Source organism: Bubalus bubalis, chromosome 20, assembly GCF_019923935.1.
Source record: "Bubalus bubalis isolate 160015118507 breed Murrah chromosome 20, NDDB_SH_1, whole genome shotgun sequence".
Lineage (NCBI taxonomy): Eukaryota > Metazoa > Chordata > Mammalia > Artiodactyla > Bovidae > Bubalus > Bubalus bubalis.
Genome location: NC_059176.1, coordinates 964981 through 989822, shown reverse-complemented (window position 1 = coordinate 989822; position 24842 = coordinate 964981). Strand labels below are relative to the sequence as shown.

Genomic DNA, 24842 nt, shown 5'->3' with positions numbered 1-24842 from the left:
GACTACATAAGTGCTGCAAAGAGGACTAAAAAATGGGAAATGGAAACACTTCTTCTAAATAAAAAATATAGGTAAAAAGCAGTAATAAAGTAATGAAAAAACAAATGTTACCTTCACCAGGAAAGAATTTCAGAAGATAAAACGGAGAACAGTATGGTGCTGGTACAAAGACAGATACACACGAACAGTGCCACAGAGCATCTGATAAGGATGTCAAGACTGCACAATGGAAGCAGGGTCATGTCTTCAACGAATGGTGCTGGGAAAATCGGATACCCATAAACAACAGAAAAAAGGTGGACCTCCACCTTACACATCACATACAAGTATCAGCTTCAAACGGATTAAAGACCTAACCGTAGGACATGAAACCGTCAGTCTCCTGGAAGAAAACAGAGAACGAGCATGATGTTGGAATGCAAACGACTTCCTGACCATGACAGCAAAAGAGAAAACAGACAGAAACAGGACTGAACAAACCTAAGACCCTGCGTGAAGCAACGGAAACCGTTGAGAGAGTGAAAAATGCAACGTACAAAACAACAGAACGTATCTGCAAATTACGGACTTCTCTTGTGGCTCTGAGGTGAAAGAGTCCGCCTGCAACGCAGGAGACATGGGTTCGATCCCTGGGTCGGGAAGATCCCCTTGAGGAGGGTATGTCAACCCGCTCCAGGGCTCTTTCCTGGAGAATCCCATGACAGAGGAGCCTGGGGCGCTGCAGTCCGTGGGGTCGCAACGAGTAGGACACGACTGAGCAAGTAAAGAGCAACAACAAGCCCGCATACCTCCAGAACAGGCAGAGAACGGGCAAGTCTAAGGAATGACAAAACCACCCAATTCAGAAACGGACAAAGCAGCCGGAGAGACTTTTCTGCGGAGGCCCAGAGAGAACCCAGCGCAGCTGACGGGCTGCACCGCATCACCGACCACCAGGGGCTGGAGGCCCCCCGCGAGGCAGCGCCTCACTGCACGGTCAGGACGGCGGCCCGTTGGGTCGTCGCGGGGCCCCTCTCGACCCTCCCGCACTTGCCCCTGCCCAGGACCGCCCAGCGGTCCAGCGGACGGCACAGGCGCCAAGGCTGTGCGCAAGGCGGGCCTGGTAGGGGCACGGCCCCCACCCCTGGGTCTTGCGCAGACACTGGCCGCGCTCAGACCAGCGGCGCCCCTGCCGGCGCCCTCACCCCCAACCCCGACCGCAAGGCCCGGGTCTAGCGAGTGCCCGCGCGGGGCGGGGCCGCAGGCACGTCGGCCGCGCGGGGCGGGGCGGGGCCGCAGGCACGTCGGCCGCGCGGGGCGGGGCCGTGGCGCGACGTGACGCGCGGTGGTGGCCGCGGCGGTGCGGGCTGAAGGCTCCGGCCGGCGGGCGGGGCGGCCCGAGGGAGCAGCGCCCGCCGCCCCGGGCAGGCCGGCACCCCGCGCGCGCGGCCGCCGCGGCCCCATGCTGCTGCCCCTGGCCTGCCTGCACGGCCGAGTGGCGCAGTGCCTCACCGCGCTCCTGGTGCTCGCAGAGCCGCCCCCGAGGCCCCGGCGCGGCGCGAGGGCTCACGGCGCGCCGCCCCCGCGTGCGGAGGCCGCCCTGCCCGCGAAGATGGCCGCGGAGCTCTACGCGCCCGCCAGCGCCGCGGCCGCGGCCGCCGCCACCGCCACGGACATCGCCAACAGCAATGCCGCCGCCGCCGCCGCCGCCGCGGGCAGGAAGGGCCGGCCCAGCGCCCCGCTGCCCGCGCCGCCGCCGCCCGCGCCCGCGCCGCCGCCGCCCGACAACAACAACCCGGAGAGCCCCAACTGGCAGTCCTTCCACCCGACCCTGCGCGAGAGGTGAGCCCGGGCCCCCCCCCCCCGCCCCGCCCGCGCGGCCCGAGCCCGAGTGTCCTGTGCCTCTGCCCTTTGCAGGAACGCGCTGATGTTCAACAACGAGCTCATGGCCGACGTGCACTTCGTCGTGGGGCCCCCGGGCGCGGCCCGGAGGGTGCCTGCCCACAAGGTTGGTAGAGGTTCGGCCCTGTGCGCTCCCAAAGGCGACCGGCCGCCTCCTGAGGATGGACGGTCGTCTTCTGGGTGTGGCAGCCGCTGGGGGCAGGGAGGGCCCAGGGCTCAGGGCTGCGCTCTGCCTCTCTCGTCCACAGTATGTCTTGGCCGTGGGTAGCTCTGTCTTCTATGCCATGTTTTACGGCGACCTGGCAGAAGTCAAGTCAGAAATCCACATCCCCGACGTGGAACCTGCAGCTTTTCTCATCTTGTTGAAGTAAGTCTACTGCATGAGGGTGGGAGGTTGGGGCGGTTCCTTGCTGTCTGGTTCTTCCAGCCGGCTGCCTGGAGCTTCCTGAAAGTCCACAAGGACAGATGGGCTCCTTTGCTGGGCCCTCGGTGCCCGGTGCTGCCCATGACTCTGCCCCCATCCTGCCTAGGTACATGTACAGTGACGAGATTGACCTGGAAGCTGACACGGTGCTGGCTACCCTCTACGCTGCCAAGAAGTACATTGTCCCCGCCTTAGCAAAAGCCTGTGTCAACTTTCTGGAGACGAGTCTGGAAGCCAAAAATGCCTGTGTTCTGCTATCGCAGAGCCGACTGTTTGAGGAGCCCGAGCTGACCCAGCGCTGCTGGGAGGTCATCGACGCGCAGGCTGAGATGGCCCTGAGGTCCGAAGGCTTCTGTGAGATTGACTGGCAGACGCTGGAGATCATCGTCACGCGGGAGGCCCTCAACGCCAAGGAGGCTGTGGTTTTCGAAGCGGTCCTGAGCTGGGCGGAGGCCGAGTGCAAGAGGCAGGGCCTGCCCGCCACCCCTCGCAACAAGAGGCACGTGCTGGGGCCAGCCCTCTACCTGGTCCGGATTCCGACCATGACCCTGGAGGAGTTTGCCAACGGCGCCGCCCAGTCAGACATCCTGACACTGGAAGAGACCCACAACATCTTCCTGTGGTACACGGCAGCCAACAAGCCCCTCCTCGAGTTCCCCCTGACCAAGAGGAAGGGCCTCGCGCCCCAGAGGTGCCACCGCTTCCAGTCCTCGGCCTACCGCAGCAACCAGTGGCGCTACCGCGGGCGCTGCGACAGCATCCAGTTTGCCGTGGACAGGAGAGTCTTTGTCGCCGGGCTGGGCTTGTACGGCTCTAGCTCTGGGAAAGCCGAGTACAGCGTGAAGATCGAACTCAAACGGCTCGGGGTGGTCCTGGCACAGAACTTGACCAAGTTCGTCTCTGACGGCTCCAGCAACACCTTCTCAGTCTGGTTTGAACACCCCGTGCAGGTGGAGCAGGACACGTTCTACACGGCCAGCGCTGTCCTGGACGGCAGCGAGCTCAGCTACTTTGGGCAGGAGGGCATGACGGAGGTGCAGTGCGGCAAGGTGACCTTCCAGTTCCAGTGCTCCTCCGACAGCACCAACGGGACTGGGGTCCAGGGCGGGCAGATCCCCGAGCTCATCTTCTACGCCTGAGGCGCCCGGGGGCCAGCCACGCTGTGAGGGCTGAGCCCTGTGTCTGCAGCCAGCACGGGACCGAGAGTGCAGGGGGGCAGGGGGCGCTCTGCTCTGGCCGGGCCGCCCTCGTGGCCTGCCTCCTGTGTGTGGTTGGCCAGAGCCTGGGCTGTGACGCGGACGCTCCCCTCCCCAGCCAGAGCCTTGGTCCCTGAGCTGTGGCTCTCGGGCCGGCCTCACAGGCACCTCCTGTACAGTGGGTTGTGCATCTCAGGTGGAGGGCGGGTTTGGGGGTGCAAGGCAGGCCCCGGGTTCCCCTCAGTGTCGCCTCCCACCTGCTTTGAGGGCTCTGCCCTCTCTCCTGTCCTCTTGGATTCTAAGTGGTTCTGAGCTTAAGACCTTATCTTCAAATCCAAAATGGGAAAAGTCACTTCCAGTAGTTCACCTATTTAAGTGGATTTTCATAATAAAGTTTTAACAAAATGAGAACCACACACACATGAATGACTGCAGGTCTCACGGGCCTGACTGCACAAACAGGTCAGCAGGCAGTCCCACGGACCCACCTGCCGGGGGTGTGCCCTCTGCTGGCAGCTGGGCCTCCACCCAGGAGGGTCTGCTTTCTGGACTGCAGCCAGACTACCCTGGAGAAAGGCATCAGGTCGTGTCTACCTTCCAAACTGTCCCTCGCCGCTCAGACTCACCCCATCTGGCTCTGATGTGGGGGCGGAAGGGGGGTTGGTTCTCTGCAGGGCTCGGGGCTCTAGCCCCCGAGAGCGGGCCGGCCGCCTCAGGGGCACGGGCAGCCTGCGGCTCAGGCAGGCCCCTCGGGCCTCCTGCCTCTGCTCCTGGCCACCAACTCCAGGCCAGTTGCTTTGTCCTTGGAAAACCTCAGCTTGATCCCAGAGGGATGCGCCGTGTCCCTCAGCACAAGGACGCAGCCCGTCAGGGGAGGCTGCCCCGACCTAGTGGCTCTCTGCCCCCACCACCCTCCCCCCGCCCCGGCCCCAGGGGACCATCCTGGGGGGTGGGGGGCAGGACTACAGCGCCTGCCCACCCCCCAGGGCTCCGCATGCTACATCCTTAGTCCAAGAAAATGTGCTTCTAGACACCCGTGGGCAACGGAGCGGTCCCCGTGGTGAAGCTCCCGTATAGGCCCACCCTGACGGAAAGGCTGGCTCGGTCTGCGGGGGCCTTGCCGTCCACGAGCCCCTTGTTACCGGGGTCCCACTCGCACCTGCTGGGGACTGACCGCGGCATTCTGCTTTCATGGGAGGCGGCTTCCAGGCGCCAGTGGCCCCCCCGCGGGTCCTCGTCCCGCGTACCGCCCTCCCGCCCCACGGGCCCCACGGTACCTATGGCGGGCGCGTTGATGCAGAGCTCTCTCGCCAGGAGGAGGAATGTCTTGCCCAGCACGTAAACGTTCACCTGTCGTGAAGAAATGTGACTCAGGACAGCCCTCAGCAGCAGGACAGCGTGTGTGCCTCCATCAGAGAGAGCAGCCCTGCCGGCCCCACGGCAGCTGGGGGCGCCCCCACCCCTCGTCCAGGTGGTTCTTTAAGACTCACGGTCTCAGCGGCAGCTGACTTTGCTGAGAAGGAAAGCTGCCTTCAGGACAGCTGACTCAGCAGAATTCTCCAGAGCCCAAGGCGCAGGGACAGTGGGGCCCAGGCCACCCCTCCATCCGCTCCCCAGGGCATCCTTGTTGCGTCCCCGCAGGGTATGGCGGTGGGTTTGCAGACCTGAGTGCCCTGCCTGCTCACCCCTCGAGGGCCAAGCCCTGCCCAGGCCCATGCCGGGTGTCTCACCATCCCAGCTTGAGGGGACAGAGCCCCCTGTCTCCCACCTGTCCACCCCAGTCCCCCACAGGACCTGGGCCTCGCGGAGCGCTGGCTCTGACCCTCCGCTCTGACTCCCTAGAGGGCCCCCTCCCCCGATCAAGTCTGGCTTGTGGGCCCCTTGGCCAGCCCCCAGGAGGATGCCAGGCACAGTGCTGAGGTGGCCGAATGAGGGCCTGGTGGGCCTCCCGTCACAGGGCCTGCGGACAGCACACATGGGCGCCTGGAGTGGGGCACTGAGCCCCCTTAGGAGAGGCGATCGGGGTCCCTGTGGGCACCAGTCAGGCCCAGACCACCCTGCTCACCCCACTGGCAGCTACTCTCTGCCCTCGTCTGACCCCACCCAAAGGGCTGTGGCTCCCAGAGGGGCCTCCTGAGGGCACCCTGCCCAGGCCGGAGTCCAGCGTGTTGGTGCGTCCCTCTGCCGGGTCCTTGCCTTGCTGACCGCCGCCTTGCCTCGGGCTGGGACGGGGCTGACCAGCCGGCGTCCATCCCCACGCTCCCCGCAGCACGTCCCTGACGCTGCCCGCCCATCACAGCCCTGCACCCGGTCCCACAACCCAGGCAGATGAAGCCTGAGTGCTGCAGGAAACGGTACCCTGAACAGTGCACCCGTCAAGTGGAAGATCAAATTTTTAAAAGGACATGCGTGTAAAACGTGTGGTTAGTGTCAGAGGTGCTCACTGCCATTAGTATTCTTTAGAAATCAAGACAGTGACACTTTGTCTGAGGGTAACTTCTGAGTCTGCAGCTGGCTGTGGGTGGCCCCAGGTCCGTCTCACTATGAGGGGGTGGGGAGGGACAAAGAGACCTCCTCCCAGGATCCTCAGGGCACAGCAGTTGCCCCCGGCTCCTGCCAGCGGCCGTCAGCTGTGAGCTCAGCCCGGGAGGTGCTCACCTGGGCACATGTGAGAGTGAGGATAGACCGAGTCCTGAGCCTTCCTGCACATCCACTAAGCGGTCAGCCCTGGGCAGTGGGAGCTCTCCGGGCAGGACCTCCCTCAACGTGTGTGCACGACACCCACAGTTAGGTGCAGACACATGTCCCGAGCATGCTGAGCCTGTCCCGGCCTCACACCCTGGAAGGGCCGGGCTCACGGCTGCCAGGCCACCTCCCACCTTCCCGGTGCTCAGGCTGGGTTCTGCTCAGGACAAAGGGCCCAAGGCCCGCTCTCCCCGAGGTGTGCGAACTGTGTGGATGCAGCCTGTATGCACGGGGTCCCGCTGGCCCTGACCCAGCCCAGGGGAGGGGAGCTCTGCTCCGTCACCTCCCACCGCAGCTCTGACTGTCCCGCTCCCCGAGGTGTGAAGCAGGAAGCACCGGGACACCTCCCTCTACCTTCCAAGTGGCGCCCAAGTGCTTCCGGAGTGCTGTCCTGAGGCAACGCCAGGAAGGAAACCTGGCCACGTGGACTTGCCCTGACCACAGTATGTGGAGAACTGGATTTTCATGGTTCCAGGAATTCTTTCCAGGGTGACCCCAGAACGTTTCAGCAGGGCTGCTGAGAAATGCCATTTATACAGGTAGTCTCGTCAGTGCAGGTCTGTCTGCCCGCCCTGGGACTGCTGATGGCCCAGCCCTGGGCCAGCTTCCTTTGGGAGGGGGGGATCCCTGGGTACTTTGCGTGCGTCCTCACACCGGTCATATCTGCTTTCCCTGACACAGTTAGGGAAAGTTAGTTTCTTTCCAAGTCCTCAGTGGCGATACCCACTGAGCCCAAGCTCACCCAGCGCCATAACCAGGGCACGTGCAGACCACAGTGGCCCCAACCTGGAGGTGGCCCCTCCCCATGAGCGTCCCATCCACACGGGTATCCCTGTTGGTGGTCTTGCCATTACCATCAGTCATTTGGAAATGAGGAACCCAGAAAGCAAGTTTCTCTAAATAGACTGCAAGTATTAATATAAGCTGTTACACTGTTTAAATGTACACGTATGAGCCCATTTTGTTCTTTGAATAACGTCCCTTGCCTTGGACAGAGGTCACCTGGGCCTCTCCTGTGGTTCTACACCCAGCCCCTGGGACGCCACCCCCCCCCGCCCCACCCATTCCGTTTGCCAGTTTCCAAACCGAGACCCAGGCCCTCCGCGTCCTTCGCCTGTGGAACCTCCCAGCCGGGGCGGGTGGGGCCTGAGCAGGGCTGGGGTGGGGGGGGGTTCATCTACCTGGAGCAGGTCGCTGAGGTCGAGAAGCATGTCTGCGTGGGAGTCAAGGAGAAACCAGCAGGCCCACGGGCACCGGCCGCTGGACGGTCCCCGGGAAGCAGACCCTGGCTGTAGATCCAAGCTCCGCACGGGATGGTGATCCAGAGTGGGCAGCCACGTTGCGGGGAGCAGTGAGTCTCCACCAGGACGGGGACGGGGCTGGGGCAGGCGGGGGGTACAACATGGCCCCCGGAGCACAACCACCTGTGCGGGCCAGCCTCCACATCTGCACGGGCCCTGCCCTGCCTGCCCCACGAGCACGGCCACACTCGCGACTGTGCCCCGCGAGCACCCACCGAGCGCCTGCTGGGCACCAGGCAGGGGGGCAGACACACACACACTCGGGACCCCCGGGTGGCCGGCAGGCACTGCCACGGTCCTGGTCCCCAGGGGACAGCTGTGGGGACTCTGGCATAGGCCCCGTCCTCACTCTCAGTACACGAGCAAGGAGTAATCAGAATATGCCCTAAGCGAGTCAAAACCTAGCCAGCCACACACACAGAACTATATACAAGACATGAGCCCCTGAGAAAAGCAGCTTGTCGAATGAAGTGAATTTAGTGTTATTCATGCTGAGGCTTTGAGAAGTAACTGAGAAAGGATCTGGTGATGCTGAACCAGAGCCCGGAGCGGGTGTCCAGAGGGAAAGAGGGACGGAAGCCCCAAAGCCACAGCCTCATTCCAGCAGGTGGCAAGCTCCGAGCATGACCGCCAAGGTCCTTGAATAAAAGGCACCTTGTTTCTCAGTCTCTGAAGACAGGCCCTTCATCAGGGAGCACAGCGAGACAGATAAGACTGCAGTGCAGACCAACACTAGTGAGAACTTTGAAAACAAAACAAGTGAAATCACAAGAAATGAAGGCCACAGTAACTACACGAGCAGGAATCAGTGGCCACAGAAGAAGCTGACTCAGCCAAGAGACCAGGCGCTGTCAGGCCCCAACAATATCACAGCGAGGGAAGGACAGCAGAGGCCCGCGGCCACCAAGGGCTGGGCAGTGGGCGGGTGGGGAGCGGGGTCCTCAGGGGAGGGGAGCGGCTACATGCCTCCACCACGGGGGACACGCGGCCTCTCTCACTGGTCACGCCCAGGAGCGTGGCCACCAAGAGTGAGCCCTCAGGGCGGCTGTGGACATCGGCTAACAGCAACGACCAACGTGTGTCCGCCAAACACAGAGCTCTGTGTGCGAGCAGGTAATAGCGAAGCTCTGCGTGGGGTGGGGGGCATGGCGCTCAGCACAGCTTCGTAGGCCCAACGCTGGTCTTAAATGAAGTCTGCTTTTGAAATGATACAGATAAAGTGAAGGCCCCAAAAATGGGCAAAAAAAGGTTTGAACAGGTGTGTCAGGAAGAGAAGCAAAGAGCCCCCACAGGAGCTCAAAGTGGCCCCCACCCCGACAGCAGGGACAGCGGCTCTGCGGGAGGGCATTCCGGCTCTCGGGACAACAAGCAGTGGAGCCCGTGCCCGACCACGCACATGCCCCAAGAGGGGTGAAGTCACAGGACTTCAAGCACAGGAGCAAAGATGGGAGCAGCAGGGACCACCTGCCACACACTCCAGAGATGGGCGACATGTGCTTCCCGGCAGGGATTCCAGAACAAGCAAAATGAACCCATGGGGGTCCAGGAGCGTGGGTGCCTCGGGGAGGGCTGCCGGCACCGCCCTGCTCCCTGGAGGAGGAGCTGGTCACACAGACCCGAGTGCTCATCAGAACGCATCCGAGGGCACAACTAAGGCTTGTGCATTTCGTTTCATGCCAATTTTGCCTTAAAAGGAAAGAAGAACTGTAAACAAACACTGGGATCTAGTCAGGTAATAATCCGCCTGCTGAAGGGCTTGGGGACAGCAGGCGGATGTCTGCACCTTACTTTGAAAAATGCCAAGAAGACAGGCTGGGAGACCAGCAGGCGGGAGCAGGGGAGCGCAGGCGGGGTGTGTGTGCGGGGTGTGTGCGCGGGGTGTGTGCGAGGTGTGGTCGGGGCTTCCCACTGTATTATCAACCCTCTCAACTTGCCATGTGTTTGACAGTTTTCATAATAAAATGATGGGGGGGGCGGGAATGTATGTGTTTTAAAAAGGAAATTGGGATTCAACTTTTAATCAAGTTAAAACGAAAGGGCATTTGTGGTCCTTGAGCAGCAGTGCCATCAAAGGATGACTGTCCAGCACCCACCCAGCCCCCAGGGCCCGCTTCTGCCACCACGGGCTCCCTGCTCGGTGAGCCCAGCCCCAGGCAGCTGGCACGGGCGGGCAGGCGCTCCCAAGCCGGCGCTCAGCTCTGCCGAGAGCAGCAGCTCACAGCCACGCCTACCAAGGACAGAGGCCGCCGGGCGCCGCACCCTGCGTCCTGCCACACCAGCGCTGCCCGGCGGCGACGCCCGGCCCTGCGGGAAGCCCAGAAGTCATCCGGGAGAGTGCAGCAAGGGCCAGCGGCGCCCAGACACCAGCTGGCGGTGGGGGAGTGGGAAGCAGCAGTCTGCTTTGGCAACTTCACTTCCAGCCACAATGAAACAGGAGAGTGGCCGTGCTGTGAAGAGCAGGCCTAAAAGCCAGATAAAGTGCAAGCAGCTCTTGGAAAGCACAGGGAAGCAACCAGGAGCCGCACCCAAGGGCACCCAAGGGCACGAACCTAGAAACCTGGAAAGGCCGGGGCCTGCTGGCGGCTCCTGCTCCGGCTCCGGCTCTGGTCACCCTGAGGGCAGGAGGCCAAGGCCCAGGCCGCATCCTGGAGCTCCCACAGTCTCACCAGGAATTCCAAGGCAGCCAGCCTTGAGGGGCCCAACTGTTAAGAAGTGGGCCCAACGCCACGCACACAGCTCCCCCAAGCCTGGTCAGCTCCTGCTCCGCATGGGCACGAGGGCGCACAGGCTCCATGCCATCAGCAGCAGTCAGCTCCCAGGGGCAAGAGCGGGCAGAGACCCCCGCGATGGCCCCAGCGGGTCCTGCCCAGGTCCTGCACCAAGCACCCGGAGACGCACAGTGAGGCCCAGACAGGTGGCCCTGGCTCTCTGCCTGCCAGAGCAAACGACAGCCCTTCTGGGCGAGAAATACCCACAGCTGCCACGAGTTTTCAAATACTATATCCAGCAACTCTATAAAAACTTTTTCCCTGGTGACTCAGACGGTACAGAATCCACCTGCAATGCAGGAGACCTGCATTTGATCCCTGGGTTGGGAAGATCCCCAGGAGAAGGGAATGGCTACCCACTCCAGTATTCTTGCCTGGAGGATTCCATGGACGTAGGAGCCTGGTGGGCTACAGTCCATGGGGTCACAAAGAGTCAGACAATACTCAGCAACTAACGCACACATAAGTGTGATAACAGACAGAAGCAGATCTCCAAAACCAAAAGAAAACTCAGACAACAAAAGCAGATCCCTCAGTGATTCCACTGTTGGAGTTACTATTAAAGACTTTCATGTAACTCCAGAGATGGAAGATCTTACCAAAGAACTGGACTCTAATAAAAGAATCTAATGAAAAACAATTCCTGAAGTTAATAGTTAGGAAGTTAATAGACTGGTCTAACATCCAGTGACACACAGCGAAAGAAAGGATGGACGAACTCAAGGTACGTCGCGGGATAACATTCAGGGAGAGGAAAGAGAGAGAAAGCATGGAAAACAAAGCGCAGCCCAAGGCGCGAGGAGAGGGTCTAACGTGCGTGTAACTGGAGTCCTTGCTCCTTGGATGAGAAGCTACGACAAAACCTAGACAGCATACTAAAAAGCAGAGACGCTGGTTTGCCAACAAGGTCTGTACAGTCAAAGCTACAGTTTTTCCAGTAGTCATGTATGGATGTGAGAGTTGGACTACACAGAAAGCTGAGCGAAGAATTGCTGCTTTCAAACTGTGGGGCTGGAGAAGATTCTTGAGAGTCTCTTGGACTGCAAAGAGTTCATACCAGTCAATCCTAGAGGAAATCAGTCCTGAATATTCATTGGAAGGACTGATATTGATACTGAAGCTCCAATACGTTTGCCACCTGATGCGAAGAGACAACTCACTGGAAAAACCTCTGATGCTGGGAAAGATTGAGGGCAGGAGGAGAAGGGGGAAAAAGAGGGTGAGATGGTTGGATGGCATCACCGACTCAATGGACATGAGTTTGAGCAAACTCTGGGAGACAGGGAAGGACAGGGAAGCCTGGCCTGCCATACTCCATGGGGTCACAAAGAGCGACTGAACCACAACCCCTGGAGTCCTGAAAGGGAACAGGGTAAGAAGGGGGAGAAACCGTGCTTAAAAAGATACCTCCCAAGATCCTCCCCAGACAAAAGTCTCAAATTCCAGGAGCTAGTCAAGTACCAAAGAAACCACATCTAAGTACATCAGAGTCAAACTGAAACAAAGACAGAAGCGGCAGTGATACGGGACGATACCCATCACCACCGACAGGAGGCCGCGAAGCCCGCCCGCTGCCCTTCCTTCCCCACTGCCAGAGCCTGTGGGGGGCTTTACCGCGCAGGCAGGGGGCCTGAGTCCGCTTCAGTACAGGCAGTCACATGCTGCTTGTAACCAAAAGGCCTTAGACACAGCGAGGACTGAATGTTAAAATATGGAAAAAGACAGACTTTGTGCATCCTCAGCACAGGAAAGTGGGTCTCATTGCACCAACGCCGGACACAGGAGAGCCTAAGGGGAAACGTGGAGACAGAGACCCACGCAGGCGTCACTCCCACCAGGAAGACACAGGACCCTGAATCTGTACCCTCTAAAACACAGCATCAGAATACAATGAGGACCCAACAAGATAAAAGGAAAAGCATGTCAGTCCCCATCAGCAGCAGGAGTTTCAAACTCTTCCTTTAGAACAAGGAGACAGAAAAACCAGCAAGGCTGATTTGAACGCAGCTAACCAACTTGACCGAACGGACATTTATAGACCGCTCCGCCCGACAGCTGCAGATACGCGTTCCTTTGAAGTGCCCATGGCACGGCCACCAAAACAGACGGTGCGCTGAGCCGGAAGTCAGGTCCCAGACCCGGGGAAAGGGGACGCGTCAGTGCCTGCCGCCTGGCCACACGGGAACCACACGAGACAGCGATGACACAGAGAGCTCCAGAACCCACAACTGGTTCCAAAGCAGGTGGCGCGCTCGTAAACATGCCTCAACGTCTCCTTAAAGAGATGAGAGCAGAAATCAGAAAACATCGTGAACTCATCACAAAACACACCAAAATAGTGCGATGCCACCTAACCTGCCCAGAGAGAAGCTTATAGTCTCAAATGCTTACAGTAGGAAAAGCAGAAAAATGAAAATTAAGAACCCAAGGAGGCTGGAAAACAGCAAATTAAATCTAAAGAAATTAGAAGGAAAGAATAAGCAGAAATCAATGAAATAAAAAATAAACGTACACTACAGATAAACAAAGCCAAAGTGTGGTTCTTTTGCAAAGACTGAGAGAGCGCTGGTGAGGCTGCAGAGAAGCTGGAGCCATCCTGCATGGCTGGTGCGGACGCAACACAGTCCAGCACCTGGAAAACAGGCTGGCAGTGCCTCACAAGCTAAACACGGAGCTCCAGGGCGGCTCACAGGATCCCGTTTGCATGAAAGTCGACAGGCAAACGGAGAGCAACAGGAAGCAGGCTGCTGCTTGCCGAGGCCCGAGTGCTGTCTGAGGCGCAGCGGCGGTCTAGCACTGATGTGGTGACGGCTGAACGCTGCCTGAGTGTGACCGAATCCCAGCGACTTACACAATTCACCATGTGGACTGCATCCCAACAAAGCCGTTACCAAGAAAAAGACTAAGAAAACTGGCGAGCCCCTAGCAACATAGATCAAAGAAGAAAAACGGCAAAATCACAAACTGAGACGCGACAGAGGGGCCGCCACAAGGCCGCAGACGGAGAGAAACGGGGCGTCAAGGGTGACCCGGTTCCGGTGCTCTGGTCTCGGAAGTCACAACCGGACAAAGGCCTTGCAAAGCACAACTGAGCAAAGCTGGGAGGGAGCTAAGATCCCGAACGCCGCGAGGCACGGCCGAAAAGTAAAAATCAGTGTACTTCACCTCAGTGCAGATTGAGCGGAAAGATTACAGCACATGATGCGCACACCAATGAATACACAGACGAGCCAGCGCCCTTCACAATAAGAGCTCTCAGTGACCAGGAAAAAGGAGACGCCCAGCCTGGTATCTGATAAAGGCATCGACAGGAAGCCCAGAGCAGGCGTCTGCAGCAAAGCGCTGGAAACGGCTCCGGAGGAGGGGATGCCCCCTCACGCCTTACGCCACGGGGCACCGAGGCGGGCCTGGCAGCTGAGCCACCGGCGGAGACTGCGGCAGCGGCAGACACAGCTGAGCACGCTCCCCAAGTTCAACGCCAAGATTCGTCACTGAATTCTGTATTTTCAACATACCACTATACTTCTGTACACCGGGAGCAAAAGATACTGTTTACCTTAGCTCAACACGCAAATACCGAGAAATAACTCTAACGAACAAAAGTTAAGGCCTCCTCCTCAAGAACGACAAAGCGGAGAACGCCCGCAGGAGACAAGGGGCGTTCACTGGGAGAGTTGCTGCTGTCCGTGAATGTCAGCGTCACCCAAGTTGATTCACAAACCCCAATCGGAATCCCAGAAGTTGTTTTCTTTTCTTTTTTACCCACAGAAATGTACGATCTGATTCAAAAATGTGTACAGAGAAACCACCGCACACAGCCAGACGCCTCCAAGGCAGGACAGCAGCTGGGCTTCAAGGTCTCGCACTGCAGGTTCTGAGACGGGTCATAAACCTGCCATGGAAAGTCTTGGCACCAACAGACCCACACAAAGGGTCCGAGAGGTCAGCGACAGACCCCACATGAGCTGGAAATGGTGCCAGCACTGTATGCGGGGAGGGCCGGCCTGCAGCAGATGGCACTCTGACTGGACGCCCGGGGAAGCAGCAAACTCTGACCCTCTCCTCACAGCAAACATGGGACCAGAGGTCCTCAACTCCAGCGGGAAATGCAAAACCAAGCGCTTCCAGAAGGGAGTACTTCCAGGACTGGGGCAAAGCTCTCTTCAACGGAACACAAACCATTCATCAAGGACAGGATGGACAGATGGGATGTCATTGGAATCGAGAGGTCTGTTTACAAAAGATGAAGCCCAGGGACCTCCCTGCGAGCTCAGCGGTCAGGACTCCACACGGTCACTGCCACGGCCCAGGGTCAGTCCCTGCTCGGGAGGTGAAAAAGACGCTGCCAGGAGGCAGAAAGCAGCAGGAGGGGAGGCTTTTTTCCAGCCGACACAGCCCAGGGCGTGCCTGCTGGACCCCATGGAGCGGCCCCACTCGGCATCACTGGACGTGGGCAGACAGGACACGCTGAGCAGCAGGTCTGAGTGCCAAGGCCCTGGGGCGGCAAGCACGGGGCCGTGCCCTCCTCTCAGCTCAACCTGCAGCTCCGCATGCCGAGCGCCTCCTGACAAATGCTCGCCAGCCACCGTGGCCTTGTCTTGACTGCCCTCTCTCTGTGTGACGCCAGGATGAGAGACACACGCCACTGTGTGTCTGCCGAATCCACAGGACGTGAGCACCGGCGGAGACCACGCAGCCTGCGAGGCAGTGAGGTGTCACGATGGGCTCACCACTGGGGGCAAACGACTGACTTGGTGGGGGCCGTCCACACCGGGGAGGCTGTGCGCGTGTGTGGACAGGGGTTTGGCAAGTCTACACACTCTCCTCTCAGCTTTGCTGCTGCCCTAAAACTCAAGTTATTTAAAATCTTTTAAATTCTTTGGTTGTCCTTGGGGAGGCAAGTGGTTGAGGGGTGGGGGGCCGGCAGAGGGAAGCAGGCAGTGGTGGGCTGGGGAGAACCGGGTCATCACGGGACTGTCCTCCGAGACAGAAGATCCTGGGGAGCCTAGGGAGGGCAGAGGCTCAGCGTGGAAGAACCCCACCCCAAGTCTGCAGATTGGAAGCCCCCTGAGCAAGACCCGGGGTCGGAAGCCTGGGGGAGAAGGTCTAAAGGCCGAGGTGGGGGGACGGGTCAGCAGCCTCGGGACTGAAGGCACTGGGCTCACCTGCTCACACACAGGCCTGCTGGCCGCTCAGCTGGAGCCCAGTAAACACCAAGGACTACACACCTCCTGTGGACGTGCGTCACAAAAGCCGCGCTAGCGTCGGACACGCAGCTGTGGGAGACAGTGGCCGGGTCACCTGGGCCGGGGACGTGGTGTCCGCTCACAGCCTGGACGGGAGAGCGAGTGAAAGCCGCCCAGTCACGTCTGACTCTTTGCGACCCCACGGACGACACCGTAACACGGCATTCTCCAGGCCAGAACACTGGAGTGGGCAGCCTATCCCTTCTCCAGGGGATCGTCCTGACTCAGGAATCAAACTGGGGTCTCCTGCATTGCAGGGGGATTCTTTACCAGCTAAGCTACCAGCGAAGCCCCTTAGAGCCTGAAGTTTCTGCCAAACATGCCCACCCAAGGACAGATGGTCTAGAAAGCAGGTCAGAGAGAGGGAGTGAGGGGAGCGTGGAGGGCAGTCTGGGGCGAGGAGAGGAGAGGGAAGCCTTCGAATATGTTCTAGGGGCTTGGAATTCGCCTGGAAGACAAGGCGGCCGCGCCAGGCAGGGCAGAGTGGGCGGCTGCAGGGCAGCGGGGCCGCAGGGGCAGGGAGCCAAGGCCTGTCCAGAGCGCCAGGACACCGGCCGGAGGATGGGGCCCGGAGTGCTGGCCACACCTGTGCCCTCTGGCCGCCCCCAAAACGGCCCTCCCGAGGGGACCAAGGGCCGGCAGAGGGGCTGAAGTGCTGCCCCACACAGTGCAGTCTATTTACAGGGCTGCAATCCATCACCCCTCCCCAACCTCGGTCAGCATCCCCGGCCCTGGCAGCCGCGCTCAGCTCTCAGCCTCTGGTTGGCCCGTCTGCACAGTTTGGGTTCAGGGCCCCCCACAGCATGGGCTCAGTGCAGCCCCTCCGCCCGGCAGCGCTCCCAGGTGCAGGGGCCTCTGGTCCATCCTCTGCGGGCCACCAGGCTCCGCTCCTGGGCCAGGGCAGTGAGCAGGAGGCGGGCGGCTGGGGGGCTCGCGCTCCCCGACCCCCACAACCCGGGGACCGGGATTGCCGCTGCTCCCGCAGCGGCGCCTGCTCCGCCCCCACCGGGGAGGAGGGCGGGGCGCGCTCAGGAGGCGGGTCGGGCCGACTGCGCGGGAGACCTCGGCCGAGCTCCACTGCGCCACCTCGTGGGCCTCTGGGCGCAGAGCTTCATCCTTTCAAACAACAAGGGTTCTTTGATGCTGAAGTGATAAACCCCCAAGATTCAAAGACATTCTAACGAGAGGCTCTGATCCTGAGGGTCGCCCCCCCACGCAGTCTCCAGGGCCCCTCGCGCATTCCCAGCTCAGGGCCGGGCCGCAGCCAGGCCACCTACCCGCAGGGAAGGCTCCTCTGCGAGGAGGGACAGAGCGGCCACAGCTCCTACAGGCGACGCGGGGGGCCGCGCCCCAGGAAGGGCCCCAGGACACACCACTGCCCCAGCTCCCACCAGGAAAGCAGAGGCGGAGGCCCGGCTGGGAGATAAACTGTCCCAGAGAAAAAGGTAAGTAAGTGGACAACGGGAAAGAAGAGACCAGAAGACAAGTCAGCGGGGCAGCAGGTGAGCAGAGACGAGGCCAACGTGCCCCCCAGAATCCTGCCAGGCTGTCCCCAACACGCAGAAGAAAGACCGCAAGCAGTCAGATGCTCACGGCACCCGCTCCCAGAAGCCGTGGGAGGACACGGGGCCAGCAGTACGATCCACGCGGGAGAGGCGAGGGGCCCGGCGGGACAGGAAAGGAGACACGAGACACGCGGGAGCACACAGGCACAGAGCCCCAGAGGACGTCCTCATGGAGACGTGATGGGCAGGCCCGTGCCCACGACGAGCCCGCCGTCCAGGCACAGGGAGGCCGCACAGCGTCCCCTCCGAGAAGCCACGGGGCCAGGAGGGGGTGAGCCCAGCAGGCCTGCGCAGCCGCCCACTGGGCCCTGGAACCGGCCTGGCCACAGCCGACCCCGTGCAGGGGGACGCTGCAGGGCCCTCGGGGCGGCGGGCCGAGGCACCCAGCGGCCCCGCCCCTCAGCCTGTGCGCCTCACCTAACCCTCCAGCTGGTTCCTCCCGAGGCGTCCCAGCAAACACAGGCACTGAGGACGGGGGAGCCCACGAGCAGAGGGAGGCCCAGCAGGCGCCGGGAGGCCGGGCAGCGAAGGATACGCGGGGTGCCCTCTGTGCGGCACACCAGGTAGAGGCAGGCCGCCACCACGTGCGCCGTCCTCCGGCCCCGGGTCAGGTGCTTGCTCACGGCCATCTTGAAGAAGTTGAACGCGGTGTCCAGGCAGTGCTGGTTCAGCTGCAGCTGGTTCCCCAGGTGGTGGATCTGACGCCTCCCTAGGACACAACACGACATGTTACCGCGGATCCCAACAGGTGAGCCGGCCGCTCGTCAACATGTCTGCGTCGTGTGACTGCCTCGGCAGCTTAAGGCAGAAGAGCCGAGGTTTACTCGTTTCCTTTCACGCTCTGCAAAACGTTCTGTTTTCACAGGGGTTCCAGTAAAATCATATGTGTGGACGCGGGGTGCGAGTTCCCTCCAGCGCCACGTGCCCCGAGGCGCCCTCCTCCAGGGTGGAGTGGGTCAGGTCAGCCTGGGAGCAGAGCCCTTCCCAAGGCCCCGCGCTCAGTGAGTCTGGGAAGGGCTGTGGGTAAGCCGGCCGCCTGGCGCTGAACACTGACCATGGGCCCCGAGTCCACATGCTCCACCGCAAAGGCCCCTCCCGTGCCTGAGCGTGCCAGGCCCTGCCGCCCGTGCCCACCCAGCCTTCCCCACAGGCCCCACACCAGCCTCCGCGCAGGCTGGTGTGCACAGGCCGGTCAAGGACCAAGTCTGCACGCACACCTCTGCCCAGAGCACGGCCCTCCTGGGAGCCATGGGAGCAGGCCGCAGGGGCACTGAGGGGGAGGCGGACATGGCCTGTGCAACCGGCGAGCCTCACAGGAGCCAGGGGCTGGGGCGCATGCAGCCCGCCCAGCGTCCTCCCGCCCCCGGACCTGCTCTCCTCTAGCAAAGACCACTCTACACTGCGCCAGTGGCCTGTGCTTCCTCCACAAAGAGCTAGGAGCCGATTCCGCTGCCCCTGTGCCAAGGACTGTGGGCTCAGACTGACCCCTGGTCAAAGGGAGGTACCCAGCGAGCTAGCGCCCAGGGGAACAGGCATGCGGGCTGGTACCCAGCAGTCGGCATGTCCCGTGAGTGCCCTGGCCCCTGTGGCCCTGCCCTGCCCCCTCGACCTCCAACACAGCCTGCCCGGAGCCACGCAGCTCCGAGGCCTCTGGTCAGGCTGAAGTGAGGCAGGATCATGGTCACGGTCCCAGAGCCGAGGCCAGGGCACAACCAACATCCTGACCATCTGCAGAGAGAGGAGGGCGGGTCGCTGCTGCCCATTATAGCGCTTGCGCCAGGATGTCAGGTGGCTAAGCACGGACTGCCCCGCAGCCCAGCCAGCCTCCGGGCAGACAGAGTGGGTGATGAGAGACCCTCAGGCCGGAGGCTCGCACCACACCAGCTCCTCGGTGTTCACGGGGGCTCCGCTAACACGGAGAGGAAGGTCCTTTCCAGAGGGTGCTCACAGAGCCCGGGACCCAGCTCAGCCCCACACACCACGGGCCAGGGTCCCCCAGAAGTTGGGTGGGGGGGCTTGAAATTATAGCAGCAAGTTATCTTATCACATCTTCATTGCTCTAGAGTTCACATACTATAAAAATTACCCACTTAAGTTGTCCCATGGAGTGGTTAGTATATTCACAAAAGTTGTTCGACCATTACCACTTTGGTACATTCCATCACCCAAAAAAGAAGCCCTGTAGCCATGAGAAGTTACTCCCAGCCCCCCAAGTGAGTTTTTAATTCACGCACATCGGGAAGCACAATCGGCATTCTGAACAAATCACATGACACAGGCGTGTGTGCAATCTTTAAAAGCACAAAGGTATCAGCAAATGCAAACACGCAAAACAGACTCCCAATTAACCAACCACAGCTTACTCTCCTAAGAATAATACAGGAATGCAGAAAGTCAACTCACTAGCACATCGATGTCTTCAAACTTTTGACATTTTGTGAAACTAAGGCCTGCCTCTCCCTTCAAGACGGCACCCGAGCAGCATCCTCCCAGAAGCATGGAGACGGCAAAGAGCACAAACATGGACACAGCGTGAGGACCGGCCAGCGCCCCGGGGCATGCAGGGGGGGTCTGACCCGGCGCTTAAGAAGCGGAGCCCTGATGCGACAGGGCTCAGCCCAGAAGCCTCCTCTCGCGTGGAGGACCTTCACAGTGCCGGCCGGGCCTGTGCAGCACCCAAGTCGGGGTGCACGAGCATGCCACACCCGTCCCACGTGGCAGCACATGGGAAACCACGCCTGCGAGCAGAACCAGGGCCACCAAGAAGCCAATGGGTGCCCTGGGTGGGCTACAGGTGTAAAGAGGTCAGTTTAAGACCCACATTCATATAAACATGAACCAACAACGGAGAATCACCCAACCTGTGTAGAAAACGCCAATGTGGAGAGAGAGGAAGAAGCACCAGGCTCCACAGGCACACTGCTCAGAGAGGAGAGCGTCCCAAGTCCATGATAATCTCAAAGTACTGGAAAGACGCCAACACACAGGAAAGTATGAATAGGCTGCGATCAAAGACAGTCCTTGAAAAGTTAAAAATGTGGTCACTGAACATTTTGTAAAAACTCAGAAATAACCAAACCACAGAGTGGGCACAGGTGAAGATTTAAAAAGAGAGCTAGGAGCTGGAGGAAGGGCCGCCCCCAGAGGAGAAGGGCGGCTTCCAGGGGGCAGGCCCCAGAGGGAGGCATGCAGCTGGCCAGACAGGCAGACGTCCAGGCACAAAGGATCACCCAGATGAAGAGGGCCTGTGATTAGGACAGACGACACCACAGAAAGAGCTAACAGTCCCACCAAGCGTGCAAATGAGCAGGGGAGCCGCGGGGGATGAGGCGGAGCCCCGCAGCAGCGCTCTCCCGCATACGCCTCATGCACGCTCACTTTACACCCAGGGCAAGAAGGCACTGGCTGCGCAACGAGGAAGGGAGCCCGGCCAAGGGGAAGCAGCCGCCCCCCGACCCTCGCCGTCCTCAAAGGCCCCCAAAGCGCCCAGCCTCCTCCTCCCGTCTGCCCCGTGAGGCGCCTCCCTGCTGCCTGTGGGACCCGCCCACGGCCAGCCGGCCACAGCATGTCCTCTGCCGCTCCCAGTACACTTGCTTTGCTGATGAGAGAGCTGGCTGGTTTACTTGAAGACTGACAACAGTATGGACTTAATACCATAGATTCAAATCATAGCAAATAAAACCTGACGGAACCGACAGGAAAGGGACAACACTGCCTGACGGATTCCGGAGACTAGAGTCATGCGGACACGCAAGTCGGGTCTAGAAAAGGCAGAGGAGCCAGAGGTCAAACCGCCAACATCTGCTGGATCATAGAAAAAGCAAGGGAATTCCAGAAGAACATCTGCTTCTGCTTCACTGACTATGCTAGAGCCTTTGTGTGGATCACAACACACTGTGGAAAATTCTTCACGAGATGGGAACACCAGACCACCTGACCAGCCTCCTGAGAAGCCTGTATGCAAGTCAAGAAGCAACAGTTAGAGCCAGACACTGAACAACAGACTAGCTCAAAGCTGAGAAAGGAGTGTGGCAAGGCTGCATACTGTCACCCTGCTTGTCTATCTTATACACAGAGCACATCATGGAAATGCCAGGCTGGGTGACTCACAAGCTGGAATCAAGATTGCCGGGAGAAATATTAACAACCTCAGATATGCAGATGATACCACTCTAAATGGCAAAAAGTGAAGCAGAACTAAAGAACCTCTTTATGAAAGTGAAAGAAGAAAGTGAAAAAGCTGGCTTAAAACTCAGTATTAGAAAAACTAAGATCATGGCATCCAGTCCCATCACTTCATGGCAAACAGAAGGTGAAAAAGTGGAACAGCGACAGATTTTATTTTCTTGGGCTCCGAAATCACTGTGGACGGTGACTGTACCCATGAAATTACAACACCTGCTCCTTGGAAGGAAAGCTATGACAAATGTAGGCAACGTATTAAAAGGCAGAGGTATCATATCACTTTGCTGACAAAGATCTGCATAGTTAAAGCTATGGTTTTTCCAGTAGTCATGTACAGAAATAAGATTTGGACCATAAAGAAGGCTAAGCACCAAAGAATTGATGCTTTCAAATTGTGGTTCTAGAGAAGATTCTTGACAGTCCCTTGGACTGCAAAGAGATTAATTAAACCAGTCAATCCTAAAGGAAAGCAGTCCTGAATATTCATTGGAAGGACTGATGCTGAAGCTGAAGCTGAAGCTCCAATACTGTGGCCACTTGATGCAAAGAGCTGACTCACTGGAAAAGATCCCAATGCTGGGAAAGACTGAGGGCAGGAGGAGAAGGGGGCGGCAAAGGGTAAGATGGGATGGTTAGACAGAATCACCAACTCAGTGGACATGAGTTTGAGTAAACTCCCGGAGCTGGTGATGGACAGGGAGGCCTTGCATGCTGCAGTCCATGGGGTTGCAAAGAGTCAGACATGACTGATGGACTGAACTGAACAGATGTAAAGGAGCAACTGAGGGGAACACAATAATAGTAGAAGACTTTAACACTCCACTGAAACCAATGGACAGATCTTCCAGAGAATCAGTGAAGTAACAGAGACCCTAAATGATACCATAGAACAGTGAGACTTGATATGCTCCTGACATTACATCCAAAAAAAACCCATAATACACATTCTTTTCAAGCACACAAGGAATGTTCTCCCAGACTAACCATGTACTAGGGCACAAAACCAACCTCCACAAACGTAGCGTGTGGAGACTGTTTCCAGCATCTTCTCTGAGTACAATGGCATGAAACTGGGACTCAATCACAAGAAAAGAAATGAGAGAACGCAACTACATGGAGACTGAACAGCTGCGAACGCCGTGAGACGCACAGACCGCAAAACCTGCTCGTCGCAGAGTCGCGCCCGACTCTGTGACCTCACGGCCAGCAGCCTGCCGAGCTCCTATGTGCATGGGATTTCCTGGGTAAGAATACCAGAGTGGGTTGCCATTTTGTTCTCCAGGGGATCTTCCTGATCCAGGGATCGAACACAAAATCTATGGGATGCAGCGAAAGCAACTCTAAGAGGCAAGTTCATAGGGATGGAGGCCTTCATTAAAAAACAAGAAAAATCCCGAGTAAACAACCTAACCTACTACCTAAAACAGAAAAAGAACAATAAAACCTGAAGGAAGAAGAAAGGAAATAAATAAAATAGACATTTTTAAAAAATAGAAAAAAAAAATCAATAAAACCAGGAGATGAGTCTTGGTTTCAAAAAGTAAACAAAACTGGCAAACCGTTGGCTGGGCTCACCAAGAGGAAAAGAGAAGCCGGACAGATGAAATAAGAAATGAAACAGGAGCACTCTTACCTGACACTGCAGAAGTACAGGGAGCAGGAGAGCGCCACGCACAAGCGGATGCCGGCAGAGCCGACAGCCGAGGAGAGAGGAGCCACTGTCCAGAAACACACAGCCCGCCAAAACTGAATCAAGAAACAGATGATGTGAACAGACTCCATCAAGGGAACTGAAACAAAATCTGTAAAACAAACAAACAAACAAACCCTCCCTATAAACACAAGTCCAGGACCAGATGGCTGCACAGGTGAATTCTACCAAACATACAAAAAAGAACTCACTATACTGACTTGTCTGAAACTCATCCAAAGACTGAAGAGTGGGGAACATTCCCAGAGACGTTCTGTGCAGCCGGCATCACCCTGACACCAAACAAGAAAACCACAGGCCAGCATCTGTGAATACAGATGCAAAAATTCTCAACAAAATATTAGCAAACCAAATTCAACCACACAGATAAGAGATCACACAGCTCAATGCTTGCAGACCCATCGATGCAATAAACCACATTAACAAAAGAAAAGTCAAAACCACGTGATTATCTCAGTAGATGCAGAAAAAGCATTTGACAAAAGTCAATATTCATTCATGATAAAAAATTGTTACCAAAGGGGGAACAGCGGGAACATATCCCAACATAATAAAGGCCATTTATGAAAACCCACAGCCTATATAATACTCACTGGTGAAAAGCTAAGAGCCTTCCTACTAAAATCTCGAACAAGACAAGGATACCCACTCCCACCACGTCTATCATCACAGTATTTAAGTTTTAGCCACAGCAATCAGACAAGAAAAAGAAGTAAAAGTATTCAAATTGGAAGGTAAAAGGTAACACTCACTATATACAGATGACATGATACAAATATGCTAACAGAAAACCCTAAGGGCCCCACACAAAAGCTACTAGATCTAAGTGAGTTTAGGAAAGTAGCAGGATACAATACTAACATTCAAATATCAGTTGCATTTCTTCACACTAACAATGAAATATCAGAAAGGGAATGTAAAGAAAACCAATATCTTTTAAAATAGCACCAAATATATATACCTGGGAATAAACCTGGCTAAGGTGGTGAAAGACTTATATATTCGGAATTATAAAACATTAATAAAGTAAATTAAAGACGATTCAAAGAAATGGGAAGATATCTTATGCTTCTGGATTGGAAGAATATTGTTAAAATGGCAACATCTAAAGCAATCCACAGATTCAATGCAATCCCTATGAAAACACCCATGACATTTTTCACAGAACTAGAACAAATAATACAAAATTTTATAAGGAATCATAAAAGACCCAGAATTGCGAAAGCAATCCCAAGGCGGGGTGGGGGGTGGGGCGGGGGGGTGGGGCAGTGTGGGAGGCATGACTCTCTCTCCAGACTTCAGACAATATGACGAAGCTACAGTAACCAAAACGGTGTGGGCTGCTGCAAAAACAGAGTCACAGATCAATGGACAGAATGGAGGGCCCAGAAATAAACCCACACACTCATGAGCAGTTAGTCTTCAACTAAGGAGGCAAGAATATAAAATGCGAAAAGGACGGTCTCTTCTGCAAGTGGTGCTGGGAAAGCTGGACACTCACGTGTCAATCAATGACGTCAGAACACATCCTCACGTCCTGCAAAAAACCACAATCTCACCAGTGTTCTCTTAGGTCAGTCTCCCAAGGCAATAGAAATAAAAATACACAAATGGGACCCAATCAAAGTTAAAACCTTTTGCACAGCAAAGGAAACCATAAAAAAAAAAGCAACCTACAGAATGGGAGAATGTACTGAATCACACTCTACACAGAACGGGAGAATGTACTGAATCACACTCTATACAGAACGGGAGAATGTACTGAATCACGCTCTATACAGAACGGGAGAATGTACTGAATCACACTCTATACAGAACGG

The 24842-nt window shown here is 57.6% G+C and overlaps 2 protein-coding genes across 8 annotated transcripts in view; one reads left to right on the top strand and one right to left on the bottom strand.

The window, feature by feature from the left end:
* BRF1 (BRF1 RNA polymerase III transcription initiation factor subunit) overlaps positions 1-24842 on the bottom strand; it is a 51591-nt gene that overhangs the window by 16338 nt on the left and 10411 nt on the right. For 5 of the 7 annotated variants that reach the window (XM_044933339.1, XM_044933338.1, XM_044933341.1 and 2 more), the window contains 3 exons: positions 17662-17835; positions 7428-7459; positions 4779-4851 (listed from right to left, as the gene is read on the bottom strand). The exons of the other annotated variants lie outside the window; for them this stretch is intronic. In XM_044933339.1, coding sequence (XP_044789274.1) covers positions 4779-4851; positions 7428-7459; positions 17662-17835 — 279 coding nt within the window. The remainder of the gene's footprint in view (positions 1-4778; positions 4852-7427; positions 7460-17661; positions 17836-24842) is intronic. 7 annotated transcript variants of the gene reach the window in all.
* BTBD6 (BTB domain containing 6) lies at positions 1370-3912 on the top strand. Its single transcript, XM_025277467.2, has 4 exons — positions 1370-1821; positions 1897-1987; positions 2130-2248; positions 2412-3912. Exons 1-4 carry the CDS (start codon positions 1442-1444, stop codon positions 3442-3444), a joined length of 1623 nt encoding a protein of 540 aa, XP_025133252.2. The 5' UTR covers positions 1370-1441; the 3' UTR covers positions 3445-3912.